The following is a 17,744-nucleotide window of genomic DNA, read 5'->3' on the forward strand; positions in this document are numbered from 1 at the left end:
TTCAGAAACATTCCATTTAGTCTCAATAGAAAAGCTTAAAGGTATTGTACAAAGCCCTATATAAAAGGTTACATTTTAAAAAAATCTAAAAGAAATAAAACTCCATATCTACTTACACTTACTATACACAAGGAGGAACTACAAAAATATGACACCACGGTGTTTCTTCCAGTTGTATAAAAAAATAATTCCACCCTTATTTGGTTTTGGGTTTCAGTAAAATAGGAATGGTATACAAACGTAGATATTTTGTGTTCTGTATGTAGTAAAATATTATCTAACAATGGAAGAGGAACTATTAATACAACATAAAACATAAAATCAAATTTAAAAATATATATATATTCAATTGAGAATAAATAATAATGAAAAAAATAAATAGTTTCTGTAAATATTATGAGATTATAAATACAATCATGAAAAAAATATACACAGATGTATACATTTTTAATAGAATCGAATAAATCAATGTGAAAAATCAAATTAGGTAGAAATACCGTCAGTCCGAAATCATTCCACCCAGTATACCGAGAAAAACAATCAGCGGATACAATTTGTGCAAACACATCACATAATATTATACCTATGGGCTATGTGTATGTAGGTACACAACCCACGTAAACGTAGATTAAGGGTGTTGTAGCCAACTATAAATATATCTATATACAGTACCTATAGGTACTATAATATAATATTATATGTACATTATACATAATCATACGATATTAAAATAATATTTACAAAATATATATTTTTATGTATAATTCAAAATATAATGCTCAATATATTTATTTTTTAATGTACATATTGTATATCCTCATTCCTTATGCATGTACATTTCGTGAGAAATGTCTAGTCACTGACAGTGAAATTGAACTGACACTTTTACTGGCGAAGCCAGGCTAGCACTTTCTAACGCCTTTTAATAAAGCAGGTAAAAATAATATAATTAATAAGTAAATAGTAATATAGGTATAATATCACTGTTTAATGATCTGCGATTAGGTAGGCAATTTGACGAAATACAAGCAGACACGATGTATTTCTAACAAATCTTAATTATCCATTTTTAATCAGTTATGTGATCATTCAAATATTCTGTTTTAGTTGATTATAAATATATAAAAAAAAAAACATTAAGTTATAACGAAATGCAAGTCCGTAAGTGAATGTTGCGTGAGATTGTATACTCTACGAATAATTGTATTACTATGTTTTTTTTTTCATATATTATAAAATAATAAAATGTAATTACCAGTAAACATTACGAGTTTAGATTTTTTTTAATGAAATAGCTGTTATATAAGTGTTTAAATTGTCGCAATTGGCGTTCGTTTATCGAAATCATTTATTTAGAAAATTCAAAAAAATATCTTTATATGAAAGGTCATTGGTTAAAATTATCAATCAAAATATTTTACGGAAGCGTGTAACGTAGTGAGTTTGGACTAGAAACAATCTTTACGAACGATCAAAGTTCTCGTGCTATCAGCCCTGATCCGAATTCTAAATAATCTATCGACGTCTTTAAAGCGAATTAGTTTCACTAAAAATACTAAAGTAAACGTCGCTACATAGTGGGTAATGGGTATACGAAATACGTATATAATATGATATGGTACATTATGCATAGTGTGGGTCGAGGATCAGGCATATATAATATAATATGTGATAATCCAGCTAATACAGAGAAAATAGGAAAACACACTGCGGCAGTCCCATTCTGTATATATTATGTATAAGACGGGAGTCGTTTTAATCAGGGATGTCCCAATTTAACAAGTAATGGGTAACTACGGAACTCTATTATCGCAAACTATTAAAAAGAAACCGTGAAACTATAAGCTCTACCTACTACATAATATGGTGTTATAAAGTTTAATAAATGTTATTGAATTTAACCATAGCAACAAATTGATCAAGCTGCATGCATAATAATAATTTTAGCACATAATTTGAAACAATTTAAAACATCATTTAAAACTGTAGGTAGGTAAATATAAAATAAACATTAATATTATATTACATATAAATTTATATATACACAGATTGTAACTGCTAGGCAGTTTGTGCAATACTAATAATAACGAATAAATGATGGACAGAAAATGAATTATTAATATGACCAATTATTGAAACATATGAGGATAAAATGGTATTTCAAAATCCGATTAGGTACTAAATGGTAGTACAGAATCTGCTAGTATTGCGTTCAGACAGTCTTATAATGAGCCAATCAATGAAATGTCATCAAACTGTAATTACAGCAGAATACGGCCAGACTGGGCTTATGGCCCGAGGGGATCGAGGGTATGCGCAGGGTTTTATATAAAATTATACACGGGATAGAGGTTATATTTAAATAAAATACAAAAATGGTAGCATGCAATATATAAACATATATAAAAGGGCGTTATTATTACAAGTATGGGCGAGAGAAGCGAAATAGAATATGAGAACAAATGGTTTGGTAAAAGTTTTTTTTTTTTTAAAGCATTCAAATGTCTTTTCTTCTTACTAAGTAGGTATTGTTTACTTATTGTTCGTATATTTCATATTCACGGGTAACAAGCACAATATTTTTATACAATCTCGCTATGAATGAAATTTAAAAATGCGTACAGTAAGTAGGTACCTAAGCTATATAATTATAATTTTGTATAATATCTGCAAACTATAAAAAGAAAATAAGAATATTACAGTGTAGGTAGTAAAAGTATGAAACTGATAAATATCCACCTTACAAAGAGAAATATTAAATAATATTCAGACATTTTTTCTCCCGTCGATAATTTCCAACGGACACCCAAGGTAAATAAAAAAGTCTTAACCGTCAACACAATGAGAAACCGTATAATATTATAATCGCCGTATGACCTAGATCAGAAAATATTATTAATTTTTAATAATATAGGTAATCTTAAGGTTGGTATGCAGTGAGTGGCACGTGACAAGCATCTCACACTTTTATGGTATCCTAGCAATTATAATGACGACATCATATTGTTATGTTAAACTGTCATAATATGTCCAGAGATATTGCAGCGATATTAACTGCAGCAGGTAAAAGCTAAAAATTACCAATTAAGGGTATCTGTGTGGAGATGCAGTAGTGGAAGTACCGAAGAATGCGAGTAATATAATATTGTTCTACTAGCCGCAGTCCACGCGAAAAAATGACAACATAATATACTTAAATTTTCTAATTTCATATTCCAAAGTAAATTTTTTTTTTTTGAGAAGGTACCTTTTTCAAATTGAAACATACTATCGAATTTTGAACGAGTAGTTAGTTATATATGTACCAACTTATCTGTAAATTTGGCAATAAAGTAAATAATAGCCAAATATTAACAATAATAACGGTTAGAATAAATAATATTTATCGATAGTTTTAACAAGAATTTCGTGTAACACATAATATTATGCACTATTGGAGTCTTATTAATAATATCAGTATCAAATTAATCAATTAAACTACCTAACCATTGAATTTTACTTATTCATTAAATTACTGATGGAAATAATTTGGATATCCAGATATTCATTTTTATATTTTAACAACCTAAATATGATACATTATAAGTCTCATTATTATATTATGTCTTATACTCTAATAGTATAACATATTATCACGTAAATAAATAATTTGATTATGTGGGTTAAAAAAAATTTAATAAATAAAAAATAAATCCAGATATACGAAATTTTAAAGTCATAATATTTTTCCTGTCACTATATTGATTTAAGTATTGTTGCAGTTATAAAGAATGTAAATATTTTAAACATTCATTTACGTGGTCTTTATATCGATTATAGTAAAATAAATATTGTATAACAATTACTATTGATTACTTTGTGTAATTAATTGATTATGTGACTTGCTTACAATTTATTAGTCATTACTAATTAATAAAAAGCAACAAAGTGTATGATTAATAAATGATAAACTATTGGAAATTTAATAATCTTGAATTTTAGATACACGGCAGTAGTATGAATAGTATATGATAATAATAGGTACATAATATCCATCCATTCAACAAATCATATACAATTAATAAATCATGATAGACAATACCTATACATATATTAAATATATTTTGTGTTGTTTAGCATAATTATTAAAGGCATTAAAAAAAAATCCGAGAATAAATTAGTTCTGTGTACAAAGGACATTTTTTTTTTAAACGAAAACAATCCATATTTTACCCAAATCCACGCATATTACCTATACAATTTACCCACAAAAACCTCTTATTTAAAAACGATCTTATCCTAAATGATATTTAAAATACAAACCGATTATACGATATGTATAAAATAAACAGACGAACACGTGTTATCTTTGGACTGAAACCGGGTCGAGATCGCTAAACGATACGTGATCGTAACAAATATCGTATACGGTATTACGGTGTCAATGGAATCGGTTCTTATATTCATGTGGAGGTATTATATATAGCTTTGTGTAGTGACGACCTAGTAACCTGAAAATGAGAGTTGAGTAGCAGATAATAATATAATGTTACAGCTTTGACGATATACGTATAATATAAAGTAAAGTGTGATATGACTATACTCGTCGTCAATCGCCCATAAACCGGAGTGCTTACGTATGATGGAAATCTATAATAGTATAACTGCGGCGGTCCATCATCAATTATATAATGCCAGGGTCTGAAAACGATAGTTTTGTAACTAATAATATATAATAATATTGTACAACAATATATTATATTATATTCAGAGAGAGAGATAGCAGGGCTGTAGTATTGATTTTATAATAAACTTATATTGTGACCAATCCAGATAAATTTTTTTTTTTTCAGAGTTTTGTATAATAATAAATTGTTTCGGTCTCATCGCGTTATAATATATAAATAATATTACATACATATTATAATATTGTATTGTATTTTTTTTTCCAAGGAGTCTCCCGAAAAACTATTATAGAAATCACATATTAAAATAGAATTAATTAAAAAAAAATACTGATAATAATGTTTGTTTAGTTTTATTCGTATGTTTTTTTTCGACTTGTTTGTTCTAGTATATACTATATATACCTATTGGAAATTGCGACACACAATAATAATAGTAATACAAACATTATAATATCAAACTTTAACCTATACGTTGTTATTTTACCGAGTAGAAATAATATTTGGTTTGTATATTTGACATGGGAAAACGTCGAGGGACGATATATAATACATTTCGGAAACGTCGACCCAACTGTATAACATTTAGGCAACGACGGCCCACGCCGCCGTATATTACGGAATTAAATAAATATCATATAAGTACTCCTCGCTGTAGCTGCACGAATCGAACATAATATAATTAATAACTCTATATAGGTACATATTGGATGTTTTCGACATAAATTGTGTACCCGCCGAATATAATATGTTCGGTAAAACATAATAAATCGCTGTCTCGCAAACCTATTTGAAGACCATATATTATATTTTGGTCTACTCCTCGCTACATAATATTTTAAATTATAATCATACTCGGAATACTAACCGGGAACATAAATGGCGTAAACGTTTTATGGCCAATACATAGTACGTATATAGGTACCTAATTATATTATACTATAATATGATGTACCTACACGATATAAGTATTATATTATATTCGGCCGTAGAAAAATGAGAAATCTAAACACCCACGTATTTAAATCCAACATAACACGTGAACGGTTTATGCGTTTACTTTTAAATCGAATTCGTTTGATAATGCAACATATAATAATAATATACAAGTTAAGTTAAGCACATAATAAACATCGATAACACTATAACAGAGTTCAACACTTTGTCTGTTTATTAGATTAATCAAGTTTGACTGCGCAACTCACTTTTCCTTCTGCTTCCACGGCTCTCGTTTCCGCTTCCAGCACACGTTTTTCCAACTCCGACAACTGAAAACAATAATAATACATTTTTACTTTTATATAAACAACATAGATACATATCATATTAATTATATATTATGGCTACCAAAATGTATTTTCGCGTGTACCTACACGAAACACATTATAAAAAAAAATTTTATTTTTCAGGTTTTCCAATATTATGCGCATTACTATGGCTTATCAATTATTATTTAACGGATTATACCTATTAATTATTATATTATGAATAAGGGTTTAAACCTATTATTATGAGTATGAAAAAAATGTTTACTCATTATCAATAATATAACGAACAAAACATAGAAGGTAACTTCTGTGGTCTGTCACACGTCAAATAACCATTAACTCGAAAAATAAATTCAAAGAAAATTACACACATAGCGACGACAAAGCGTCAAAGCATGACTACGCAATGTACCTATAATTTTATAATAATATTGAGAAAAAAAAATATAAAACATTTTCATCGTTAAAAATATTGATTTGACGATTGAATGTAAATATTCAATGTATAATAGTACAATATGATGGTATATATAACGTGTTGTGGCAATAAAAAAAGGGAAAATATTATCTAAAATGATTTATAATAATAATAATTTCCATGAAAATATGTACTGAATATTCAGTAGCAAAATAAAAATATTGTGTAAGGAAAGAACTGTGGAATAATAGAGAGGGCATAATATTCATCTATACATTGATATTTATAATTATATTTTAATTGGATGGTTTAAGTATGGTTGAAGTGTTAATGTTGCAAATTAAGTGTTTTTAATGACATAGTATTATATAAATTAATATTGCTGTCAAAAAGAAATATCTATTTTTAAATGACAATTGTTTATAATTGGCAATGGACGAATAATTGTTTTAAGTAGTTTACCACAGAAAGACTTCAGAAAGTTCGGGAAAACTAAAATGTCTTTTTAATGGAATAAATAACCGTTGTAATACACACAATTTATCTTGAAAATAACTCGACTGAAAACTTTCATTATAAAATAGCTACTCGAACAAAAAGATTATACATTTACATATTATATATATACAATCAAAGTTTAAAAAATAATGTCTCTTCTCCCCCCAAAGATTGAAGCATGTAAATTAAACTTTTTCTCGATAAAGATCTACTTATTCAGGGTAAATAAAGTTAATAGTCGTCTACTAAGTTGAATAAAATTATGTTAATAATATAAATACATATTTGCAGATGCAGAATAATAAAATACAAAAAGTGTAAATCTTGGATAACTTAAATAAAAAATTGTAGTGGTACGCCGTAATAACGTTTCGCATTTGTAATGAGAAAACAGATAAAAACTGCGGCGGGATAACACCGTTTAAAATTGACGTTACGATGCGAGTTTCGAAAAAAAAAAATAACCAAAAACTTCTTCCAGTCCAGCACCCTTGTAGTCCATAATACTGACACACACCACTAACCGAGTTCTGCATTATTGATTATTATTTTTAACACTATAGCATAGTATACTACGAGCTCGCGAGGCTCTCATTAATAATGTGCTTAATGAACAACAGTACATTTTTACGTTTTTAACGTACCAGTACAGGTTTAAGTAAAAATATAAAAAACTAAATCAACTATACATATATTATATTATAATAATAAACACTAGGCAGCCTTCGATTATATCGCGTAATAATAATATTAATTATATTTAATTACTGTACCTACATTGTAATAAAATAATACATATAATTATTTTATAATATCGTTTCGAGTGAATCATATATGATGTACCTATACTTGAAAAACTAAGAAATATTGTGTTATATTAATCGATACAGGCACGTTTACACCACCACAAAAAATATATAATAAATAATAATAAATGCGCGTAGCGTCGCTCCGACACGCGTTGTTTAACCGGAAGATGGGGTTGGTGTATTGCATACAAATCTTGGATAACAAAAACAATATTTTATCCTATTTGCACTTTTATTTTTAAAATTTACTCTCCCAGTTTTCGTCCGATTACCTCACAATATTTCAGACGTATTGAGTCACTGCTCTACCGTGCGGTAAATAACAATATCCCAATCACGTGAAATACGCGAGAAACCGTGAAAACCTCATATATATTATACGGCGTCTTAAGTCTTTGTACTATCCAGAATATAACCAGTATACTGAATACATAATATAAGGTAGAAGTACCTACATAGGTATATAAATATTATGTAGGTACACGTCGTGCGGGCAGAGTTTCCATAATAGTGTTGACAGCCAGTGTTGGAATCTATTTCCCCTCTCCATAAAACCCACTGCAGAACTCGAGACTGGTCGTATTGTGAATACACGCGCGTAACAGCGACCGGCAAGTAAACACAGTCCACATAACTATACTTATACGCATTTGTTTCGTTAATTTGTGTTCCTATTATTATTTTATGTTTCTGTTTTTTATGCTTTTCCGAGACAGATGCAATACAAAAAAAATAAACATCCACTCGGTTTCATTCGGCGCCGCTAATTGGACCGCCGAAAATAAAATATTACCCTTCGCGTCGCGAGCAAGAACCCATATATATATGTATATATATATATAAAATACATATAGGAAGTTAACAAAAAAAAATAGCCGAGTGGTTGTTCTATTTAATTTAATTGCCAGTTTTTCGTCGCTATTTGTCCGTGTTTTCTATCCAGCGAGCGGTGACGGAATTAAAAAAGAAAATTACAAAAAAAAGAACTACGCACGCGGAGAATGGAGAATGTTTAAATGATGCTGTACGCGCCGAATTTCCGGTACACCGGAAGATGACAGCGTCCGTTTTAAATTTTTTTTTTCTTTTAACGCTTATCGGCGGCGCACTGACGTATATGCTAGAATGACGAAGAAAGTATAAGGTATATTTTACTTTGGATGTAAGGCGTGTGTCAAAAATAAGAAATTAGTACAGGACCGTATATATATATGGTGGCGATGTGGCAACGAACTAAAGAGAGATGTGCATCGTATATAATATAATATAATATATATATAATATGTGTCATGTGTGTGTGTTTATGGGGATGGGACGTTCCGAAGAGAACGAAAAACACACACAAAATGATAAATTACTAGGCGATTTTGGGCTATTTGCCAGGGTTTTTCACTGCAGTCCGAGATGGACGGCGGCGGTAGCCGCCCTATAATCGCATTGTTATTTTTAGTTTATATACCTGCAGCACTGCGCGACACGTGTAATATATTATTATAATGTATATGGTACGTTTTTATTTTTTGAAAATCTGTTCCACGTCGGTATCGTCACCGCGAAAACAACAACGTGTGACACACGACGACGATGATTTAATCATCAGACGCGTACTAATAAAATAATATAATATACTAGGTAGGTAAGTAGTAAGTACTAAGTACACTCCGAGATATTATATTATATTTAAACGGATTTCCTTAAAACAGGTCGTCGTCGACGTCGCCGTCGCACAACCACGACTCGACGTTTTGATTTCCTTTAGACTTCCGCCACCGGATCGATAGCCATATCGCGCACCGCCAGCGTATTATAATGTTATGCTAAAGTACTATGCACGCCTGTGGTGCGTAAATAATTGTTCCCATACTCGTTTGTCCCATCACACTCGTATAATATAGTTTATGTGCCTTCGACAAGGCGGCCACGGGACACGATTCGCAGGAACAAACGCTTTTTGTTTCGATGGGAACGATGGCATGTGAGAAATAAATTATACCTATATAGTATTATAAAATTATTTATATAAACTCAAAGACATAGTGTTTGACCCGGTCAAATTAATACATTATAATAGCCTCATATACAGGGTGTTTTCCTGGTCATGCGGTAACGCGTACGGGAAAAATCGAGAAATTTCAGTACAAAATACCCACAATTGTGTAAAAGTTCTTGGATCATTTGGGCCCTACAAATTTTAGCTCAACGTGCCATATTGCATACATTGTAACATCTATTTTCAATAGTGTAAATAATAAAAATAATCATTTATCAAACAGTAGAATTGCTATACATGCAATATTGTTAAACCCTAAAATAGTCGTTTTATTATACGAACTGTAATATTGTATAATAATGTATTTATTTAAAAAGAATTTTAGATTTATTGTTAAAAAAGAAACTGCACTAGGTATATTACCAGAAATCATTTATCCCGCCACAAGCTTAGGTTTTTGTGGTGAATTCAAAACTCAAACGCACTATAGTTTAATGTACATACAACACACATATATATAGGCACCTATCTAATTATATAATGATTAGGTGGTAATTGCATGGTTTTTAATAAACAGTAGGAGAAAAAAATACATCCTGACACGTGTAGGTACGTGTGCGACGGGACCTTGACACGGTCGAAAATAAACCCACCGCCGCCATCAACCCGACGAGGGGCTGGTGGGGGTTGAAAACCCGGACGAGAAAATGGCAGCAGAAGAGCGTAAGTGTAATCGGTGACCGTAGAGTAGGAGGGGGTACTGGTAAAAGAGTGTTACATATAAAAGCGAAAAACCGGGTGGCCGCAAGCACGCACATGTATTGTCCTTGGTTCCGCGCAATCCGTCACATCCACGAGGCCGCATGATGGACGTCGTAAACGTTATGTTCGTCGGCATGACGTTCGTGTTCGTGGCTGTGCCGCTGGTGCTCAAGTCGATGGACGGGACTCGATTGCCGGTCGCTGTGGCACGATTGTACGCGTACGGTAAGATCACAGGCGGCGCGAAGCCGTCCGGCGTGCTGAGCGTGCCCAAGCGGTGGTACAAGCACTTTTACGCATTCTCATTAGCCCTATCATTGATGGCAGCGCTGGCGCTATCAGACGAATACGCGGCGGGCGCCCCGTGGCCGTCGGCCGCGGCGTGGTGCCGCCGGTGGCTGTGGGACCCGGTCCGGCGACCGAAGTCGTCGTACAGCTCGGTCGCCGCGTCCACGGCCGCCGGCATGTTCGTGCTACAGTGCGCCAGGCGGACGTACGAGACGTACCACGTGAACGTGTTCTCGGACACGGCAGTTGGGCTGTGGTACTACGCGTCCGGTTACATGCACTACGTAGGCGCCATCGTCACCGTGCTGGCCGAGGCGCCGGTCGCAGCGACGGCAGGGGAGCAACAGTCCAGCGTTGCCTGGGAGCCTGTCCGGTTGGCCGGGGCCCTGCTGGTGTTCGCCTGGGCGTACCGCGAACAGTGGCGGGCCAACGTAGCGCTGGCCGAGGCCCGGAAGCGAGGAGGTCAGGTTGTCACGCACGAGCACATCATGCTCACCGGCGGACTGTTCGACCTCGTGTCTAGCCCACAAATGCTCACCGAGGTGGTCTTGTACGGTGCTTGGTACGCCGTGCTGTGGGGCGGCACCGGATGGAAGTACGTGATCGCATTTGTCTGGGGCAATCAGTTTGAGATAGCGCTCATCAGTCACCGATGGTACCAGGACAAGTTCCCAGACTACCCCCGAGAAAGGAAAGCCATCATACCGTACATTCTGTGATTGCAGTTGCATCGTCGTGTGCAGGGTGCAGCATTGTCCGCTCATTAGAATTTCATAATATGATATTTATAGGCGATGTGTATAATCTGTATTGTATAATATTAAAACCTTTTGTTGATTTTTACGTGATTTTGTTTTTCAATTATACCTATATTATTTAGCTATTTAATAATGTCACGAGTACCTAGACTATATTATATAACCTGGTATAAGAACAATAGCCATTTTTGTTATACATAATATGTACCTAAAGGTATAGATCACAATAACATTTAAAATATTTAACAACACGGTTTCATAATACAAAATAGTAAAAACAAAAAAGTAGAAACAATGGACCGATGAAAGTTCAATGTTTTAATTAAAATATAGAAAAGGACCGAAAAGTCTCAATAAACGTATAAATAGAGAATTGGACAGATAGTTGGAAGATACAGGAATATGAGAATAAGAGCTCTTTCTGGTTGAACGTGTAGAAACCCTGATATATATTATTATATAATAATGCGACATAACTGAGCATCTACCAGAGTTCGTTTGGGGCAATCAGTTCCAAAACTATAATCTATACATGTCATAGTCTTGTGCAGCAGCTTATCACACGTCGTACTCTAAGAGATACATATTATATAATATGGTATTTATGTATCAAATCAATGCATCTGTACCTACTCCTTTAAGTTCATTTCGTTGGTTGTGATGTGTTTTTTTTATTCTATTACCCGTATTATTATGTAATAATATACGATGCATTTGTCGTCCCTCGGATAGTAGGACATTAGGAAAGTATTTTTCATTTTTAAAATACTTATTCTTTTTTTTAATATCTGTATGAAACACATGACAAGGTACTCAAAGTATTATTATTATTAACAATATACACAATGATACGAATAAAAAATGCATATACCATTATTTTACAATATAGTATTATATTTCTGAGATGCATGATGAGACGTTGAGTTTATTTCGAATGAGAACAAAACACGGATACTTTTTTGAAATACAATAATTTATTTTGGTTATATCGGCTTGAAAAAACCCATCACTGGTGGAACGAATAGCGCAGTCGTAATGAAACCGTATACAATATGAATGCGACTTTTATGAACGGATTATAAATTGATGGCGCGCTGCAGGTATAAGTGCAAAGTAATAATATTATAAACGTACTGTAAAAATAAATACTGCGGGCGGCCGATAAACTACGGCATATCGTATAACAATTAAATCCGTCGACTACCCAAAAACAAACGCAATCGGTTTCCCACTCGTCGCGGAAAATATTAATATTACGATGGCGTTTACACAGAGCGCACCGCTGCCGCCGGTGGCGACAGCTTTTCGGTATTCCATTACGCGCTCATAACGAATAGCTTTTTGCGTTTTAATAAATTACGTTTTAATCATTTTCCCCGTTTTATTTACCCATTTTATATTATTTTCCGAGCGGGCATATTGTTACGCGAGTGTTGTTGGTTTTTCGTGGCACCGTTCAATTTTATACGAAAATATATACGCTATTACGATGGCGAACCGAACAAAATATTATAACAGCGGTGAACAGGATATATAATAATAATAATAATAATAATAATGCCTACTGCGTTAGCAGGGCTTGCCGTATCTGTTGGGCGCTGCTTTTATACCCTAAATTGATATATACAAGGTCATTTTTTTTTCCTAAGTAAGACTACACTCATATTTTCTCGGTCGATTTATTATATCTCTTTTTGGAAGAACAAAAATGTTTTTAAACAACTTGAAGTATGCACTATTATTCATAATTACAACACTGGGTTTTCGCAAAATTGTTTACTATAGGCACTTTTAAACATAATATATTTTTAGGTTTCATAATTATTTTAAACAGCTACCCACATTTTCGACTTCATATTTTGTAACAAAATGTTTTTATCTTCAGGTAGATAAAAACTAATTTAAATACCAATCGATAGTACTTAAAAATATTTAATATAAGGTATTGAGTAAATATAGTTTTTTTATTTATTAGCTTTTATTGTTTTAATGAGCGGTCGAACGAATCACAATGGTAGCAAACAATAATATGTCAGGTACTAATTCTACCTTGACAGCTGACACTTTATTTCTATAGACTTATAATTTATAAAATAAGTCAGTAGTTGCCAAAATGGATCAACTCGTGCCTCTTTTCTAACCATGCCCCCCTTTAGTCCAAGCATGACTAATCATATGAAGCTGCCATCATATTTTGGATTCATATTATTTAAATTTTTTTTGAGGGGTCAAACTATAAATCTATAAGGTAAAATGATGCTATTGCCCACTCCGTTAAATACACCCATGTCTGCAGCACCACCGCAAAGACCCAGCGGTGACCTAGGGGTCACTCATTAAGCCCATTTTGGGAACCACACTGCACGATATGTATCAGTATTTAAAAAAAATATATTGTCTAGAATAGGAAATTAAGAATATGCATCACTATAAAGAGTAAAGACAATTTTGAATATTTTTGCAAAAATTTAGTTTCATAATTAAGTTGTAGGTATACAGCATAACTATACTATTAAAATTGTTAAAAGAAATGTTCTTAAAGACTAACATTACTTAACTAAGAAAATGAGCGGTGTCCCACGTTAAAAAATCACCTGATAAATTCATGATATTTATTTGTTTTCCCAAAAAAGTATCTTATTGTAATAAACTTCAGTGACATGTCGTTGGGCACGTGAACTGACAACGCACAGTGGCGTCAAATATTGCAAACCGCCGTCGTACCCATCACAGCCGTAAAACAAAATATAATATAATATATACATACAAAAAAAGGTTCACACATGACAGCGGCTGTGTCGAAGTGTATTTGAAAACGTATATATAAAAAAAAAAAAATAATACTTAATAATAAATCCTCTATACACAGTTACCGCTATTGGATTTTGAAATCGACAAAATACATTTTATGTAGGTGTATATAATATATAGCCTGCTAAAAGAATATGGATTTTGAAAAATTCAATAGTAAAAAATTAAACAAAATAAATTATACTTTTTTTTTGATATTTACACGAGTAATTTTTTACAAACACAATATTTAACAATTGATAGTATTTTTTATGAGCACAAATTACTTATTCTGATAGTTAAAAATATAATATATAAGTAACCCTTTTTTGTTTTGCATCCAATACATAAATTATCATTTTATCGTAGGTATATAAAGGTTTAAACAAATTCATCAAGTGTGAGTGAATAATTCAATTTTAAAAAGATTTTAGCTTTTTTTCGTATAGAATATAATTAATAATTAATCTCAAAAAACATATTAAAATATGTATATTATACGCACGAGTGAGTATAATATATATTATAGAAAAGAAGGTAGGTACATCAACGTTTGTTTGAGTTAATTAAAAATAATAACACAACGGTTCAAACAATATTTCTCATATACCTACACGTATAAGGTACTTACAGGAACAATATATTTATACCTTATTGAATACTCAAGTCAACCTAAATAAACCAAGAGTGGGGGACGGAGTGGCCGAGCGGATTAAGGCGCAGCCCACCCGAGTTCGATACCTCGGCCGCGGGCGTAATTTTTCTTCAAGTCACGGTTAGGTGTCCGGAGAACAAGTGCCGTCATCCCCCCATCCGGGGCATGGCAGAAACCTACGGGTGCCCCATTAGAAATTCTGCCAAAACACAACACACACGTGTACCAACCTACCCAATTTAAAAACCTACAGTTCCCTCCCCCACACCCAATGGCCTATGTTGCCACGGGTTATCCACAAAAAAAAAAAACAAGAGTGGCCAAACCCTGGATATATATACGGACATTTATTGGAAACGTATTTTCGTATAGAATATTAGTATATTACACATATATATTTTGATGTTTCCGTTCGGGCACATAACACATCTCTTCGATCATTTTTACCGTAAATAGGAATGTAGGTACACTTAAAAAAAATTTTTAAGCAGTTTTTTTGAATAAATTATTAGCTGTCGTTCGATCACCACTGAAAAAACCATGCCACCCCTACAATAAACGATCAAATATTTATATATATATATATATATATAAATAAGAATAAAACCATATTCTAACATTATTTATTCTTATCTACTTCTCGGAGAATGCGGACAGACTTCCAAATATATATATTATATTATAATATATATACCTACTGTTCGGTAATCGAATAGTCAACACCGATTTGTTGATACGGTTCTATAAGAAATTGTCACCGCATTGTAACGGTTACGATAAAAAAAAAAACTATCTACATTACACCTTCTAAATTCGTGTGCTTTTCTGAAGAAGAAAAAAAATATAGGACTACTATTATGGGTGAATGGTTTTTTCTTTTCCTTTACGTTTAGCCGGCATGTCTCGAGAGACCCATTGGTATTTATGAGAATGGGGAGGATTTGAATACGCATTCCAGAAAGCATAACTTATTATTACTGTTACTGTTACCGGGAAAAAAAAATCGGTTGAGCGACCAAAAAAAAACTTTGTCGCCGAATATTTTGATTATAAACGCAATACCATTTAATATAAAATCGCATATACATATCATACAACAGCGTCGCATGAGAAAAAAATATTCATTTTCCTTTTTCTTTATGGGACCAGAGAAACCCGTCAACTGCAGACTTACTTTATACCCGGTATATAGTTGGATTGATACCTACTTACTACCTACCTTTACGACACATTGATTCGCCAAGCACGCTCACCACCATGTTTTCTGATGATTTATTCAAATTCTGATTTTTGGAATTTTACTTAAGAACCGTAATTTAAAATACTTTTTTACACCATTCTTAAGGAGTGTCTTGTAGCACGATACAAACTTATTATTTTTCAAATGAACACCAACCTTTTTTCTGTAAATTATGAAACAGATGATTTTATTGAACATTTTCATGAGTATACCTGTACATTAAAATTCAAACGAATAGTTTTGAAACAAGAATTTGAAATATGATTTGTAATATTAGATCTAGTATTAATATTATATTTAGACAATTTTTAGAAATTATAAAATGCTGATAGATTAATATTAGGCATTGTAATTGTAAAATAATTATAGCGCCCTTATCTTTCAAAACTTTCGTTATCAAGGACTTTTAACCTTTAGAACACAAAGTAAAATAACTGAAACTATATATTATAAATTAAATTATATAAACTATATATTCATTAAAATTTCGATTTAATTATTAGAAATTTAAAACAAAAAGTAATCTGATCAATAATTTATAGGGGAAATAAGAATGATTCTCATTTAGAAAAAAGAAGTCGATATCGCCATAAGACGCACATCTTAAATAGTATACATAAATCTAAGTATGTATTTGAAAAAAATTTTTTCTCAAGTATACCTACTTAAAAATTCTAAAAATCAGAATTTCAATATAAATGCATTATTAAAAGAAAGAATATGGGGATGAGCATGCTTGATGAATCACCCTGTATATAATAAACTAAAGTACCTATATATATACTTTTAAACCAACTCGCTTGTCGTATGCTGCATAAGAATAAGGCGAAGGCGAACCCGATCGAAAACAAATTTGCCTTTGCAATTAAAATAATGTTTAAGTATTTTCTCAATGGCGACGTTCCCTCGGGTAAACTTGTCCAAAAACAACTTTCCAACGAAACATCTATCTGTATAAGTTTTCGATTCTATCTAAAGTTTACATCGATTATTTACCACAGTATATAACAGCAGTGTATGTGCGTTTCCAATATTTACTCATTTATATACTTCAATCAATGTCAAAATAAATTAATTTTCAAAACTCCAACATCATCAAATATACATTTTTATTTTTTTTTATACATATACAACACCGAGGGTGATAGAAAAAATACCGGAGTCATTATAGTTTACGCTTATACCACCAGCACGAAACGAGTGAATACAAATTAGTAAATTTGTGTAATCGCCTGAAAATTTAATCAAGCACCTAAGCAACATATAATTAAAACACAGGTACCAGTTATACAATTAAAAAAAAAAAGAATAAAAACGCATAAAACGTATTTTAATTACAGTTTATGTAGGTGCACGTTGCACGATAAACTTTTATTATGATTTCTACATTTTGAAATTAAACGTATTGTAGATAAAGTGTAATGGGTTATTTTACAACAGTTTTTTCTACGGTTTTTATTATTTTTGTACAGACACACATTGTTCATTTTTGTCATTCAGAAATTATTCCCTATGTCTATCACTTATTACCATAATAATACGATTATATTGTGCATAAGTGACAATTGACAGACCTGTTCTCAAAAACCAATGCAAACTAAACT

At 32.1% G+C, this 17,744-nt stretch overlaps 2 protein-coding genes across 5 annotated transcripts in view; one reads left to right on the forward strand and one right to left on the reverse strand.

Annotated features, from left to right (window-relative positions):
- The window catches only part of LOC132949999 (uncharacterized protein CG43867), a 94,981-nt gene that overhangs the window by 18,531 nt on the left and 58,706 nt on the right, over positions 1-17,744 (reverse strand). For all 4 annotated transcript variants that reach the window (XM_061021167.1, XM_061021162.1, XM_061021164.1 and 1 more), the window contains one exon: positions 5,870-5,932. In XM_061021167.1, the coding sequence (XP_060877150.1) occupies positions 5,870-5,932 (63 nt within the window). The remainder of the gene's footprint in view (positions 1-5,869; positions 5,933-17,744) is intronic.
- LOC132951251 (polyprenol reductase-like) lies at positions 10,319-11,478 on the forward strand. Its single transcript, XM_061023048.1, has one exon. The coding sequence runs from the start codon at positions 10,511-10,513 to the stop codon at positions 11,414-11,416; it is 906 nt and encodes a 301-aa protein (XP_060879031.1). The 5' UTR covers positions 10,319-10,510; the 3' UTR covers positions 11,417-11,478.

The sequence above is a fragment of the Metopolophium dirhodum genome, chromosome 8, assembly GCF_019925205.1.
Source record: "Metopolophium dirhodum isolate CAU chromosome 8, ASM1992520v1, whole genome shotgun sequence".
Classification (NCBI taxonomy): domain Eukaryota; kingdom Metazoa; phylum Arthropoda; class Insecta; order Hemiptera; family Aphididae; genus Metopolophium; species Metopolophium dirhodum.

Excerpts from the sequence above, each read along its gene's own strand:
- LOC132951251 (XM_061023048.1), top strand. The coding sequence starts at position 10,511 with ATGATGGACGTCGTAAACGTTATGTTCGTCGGCATGACGTTCGTGTTC.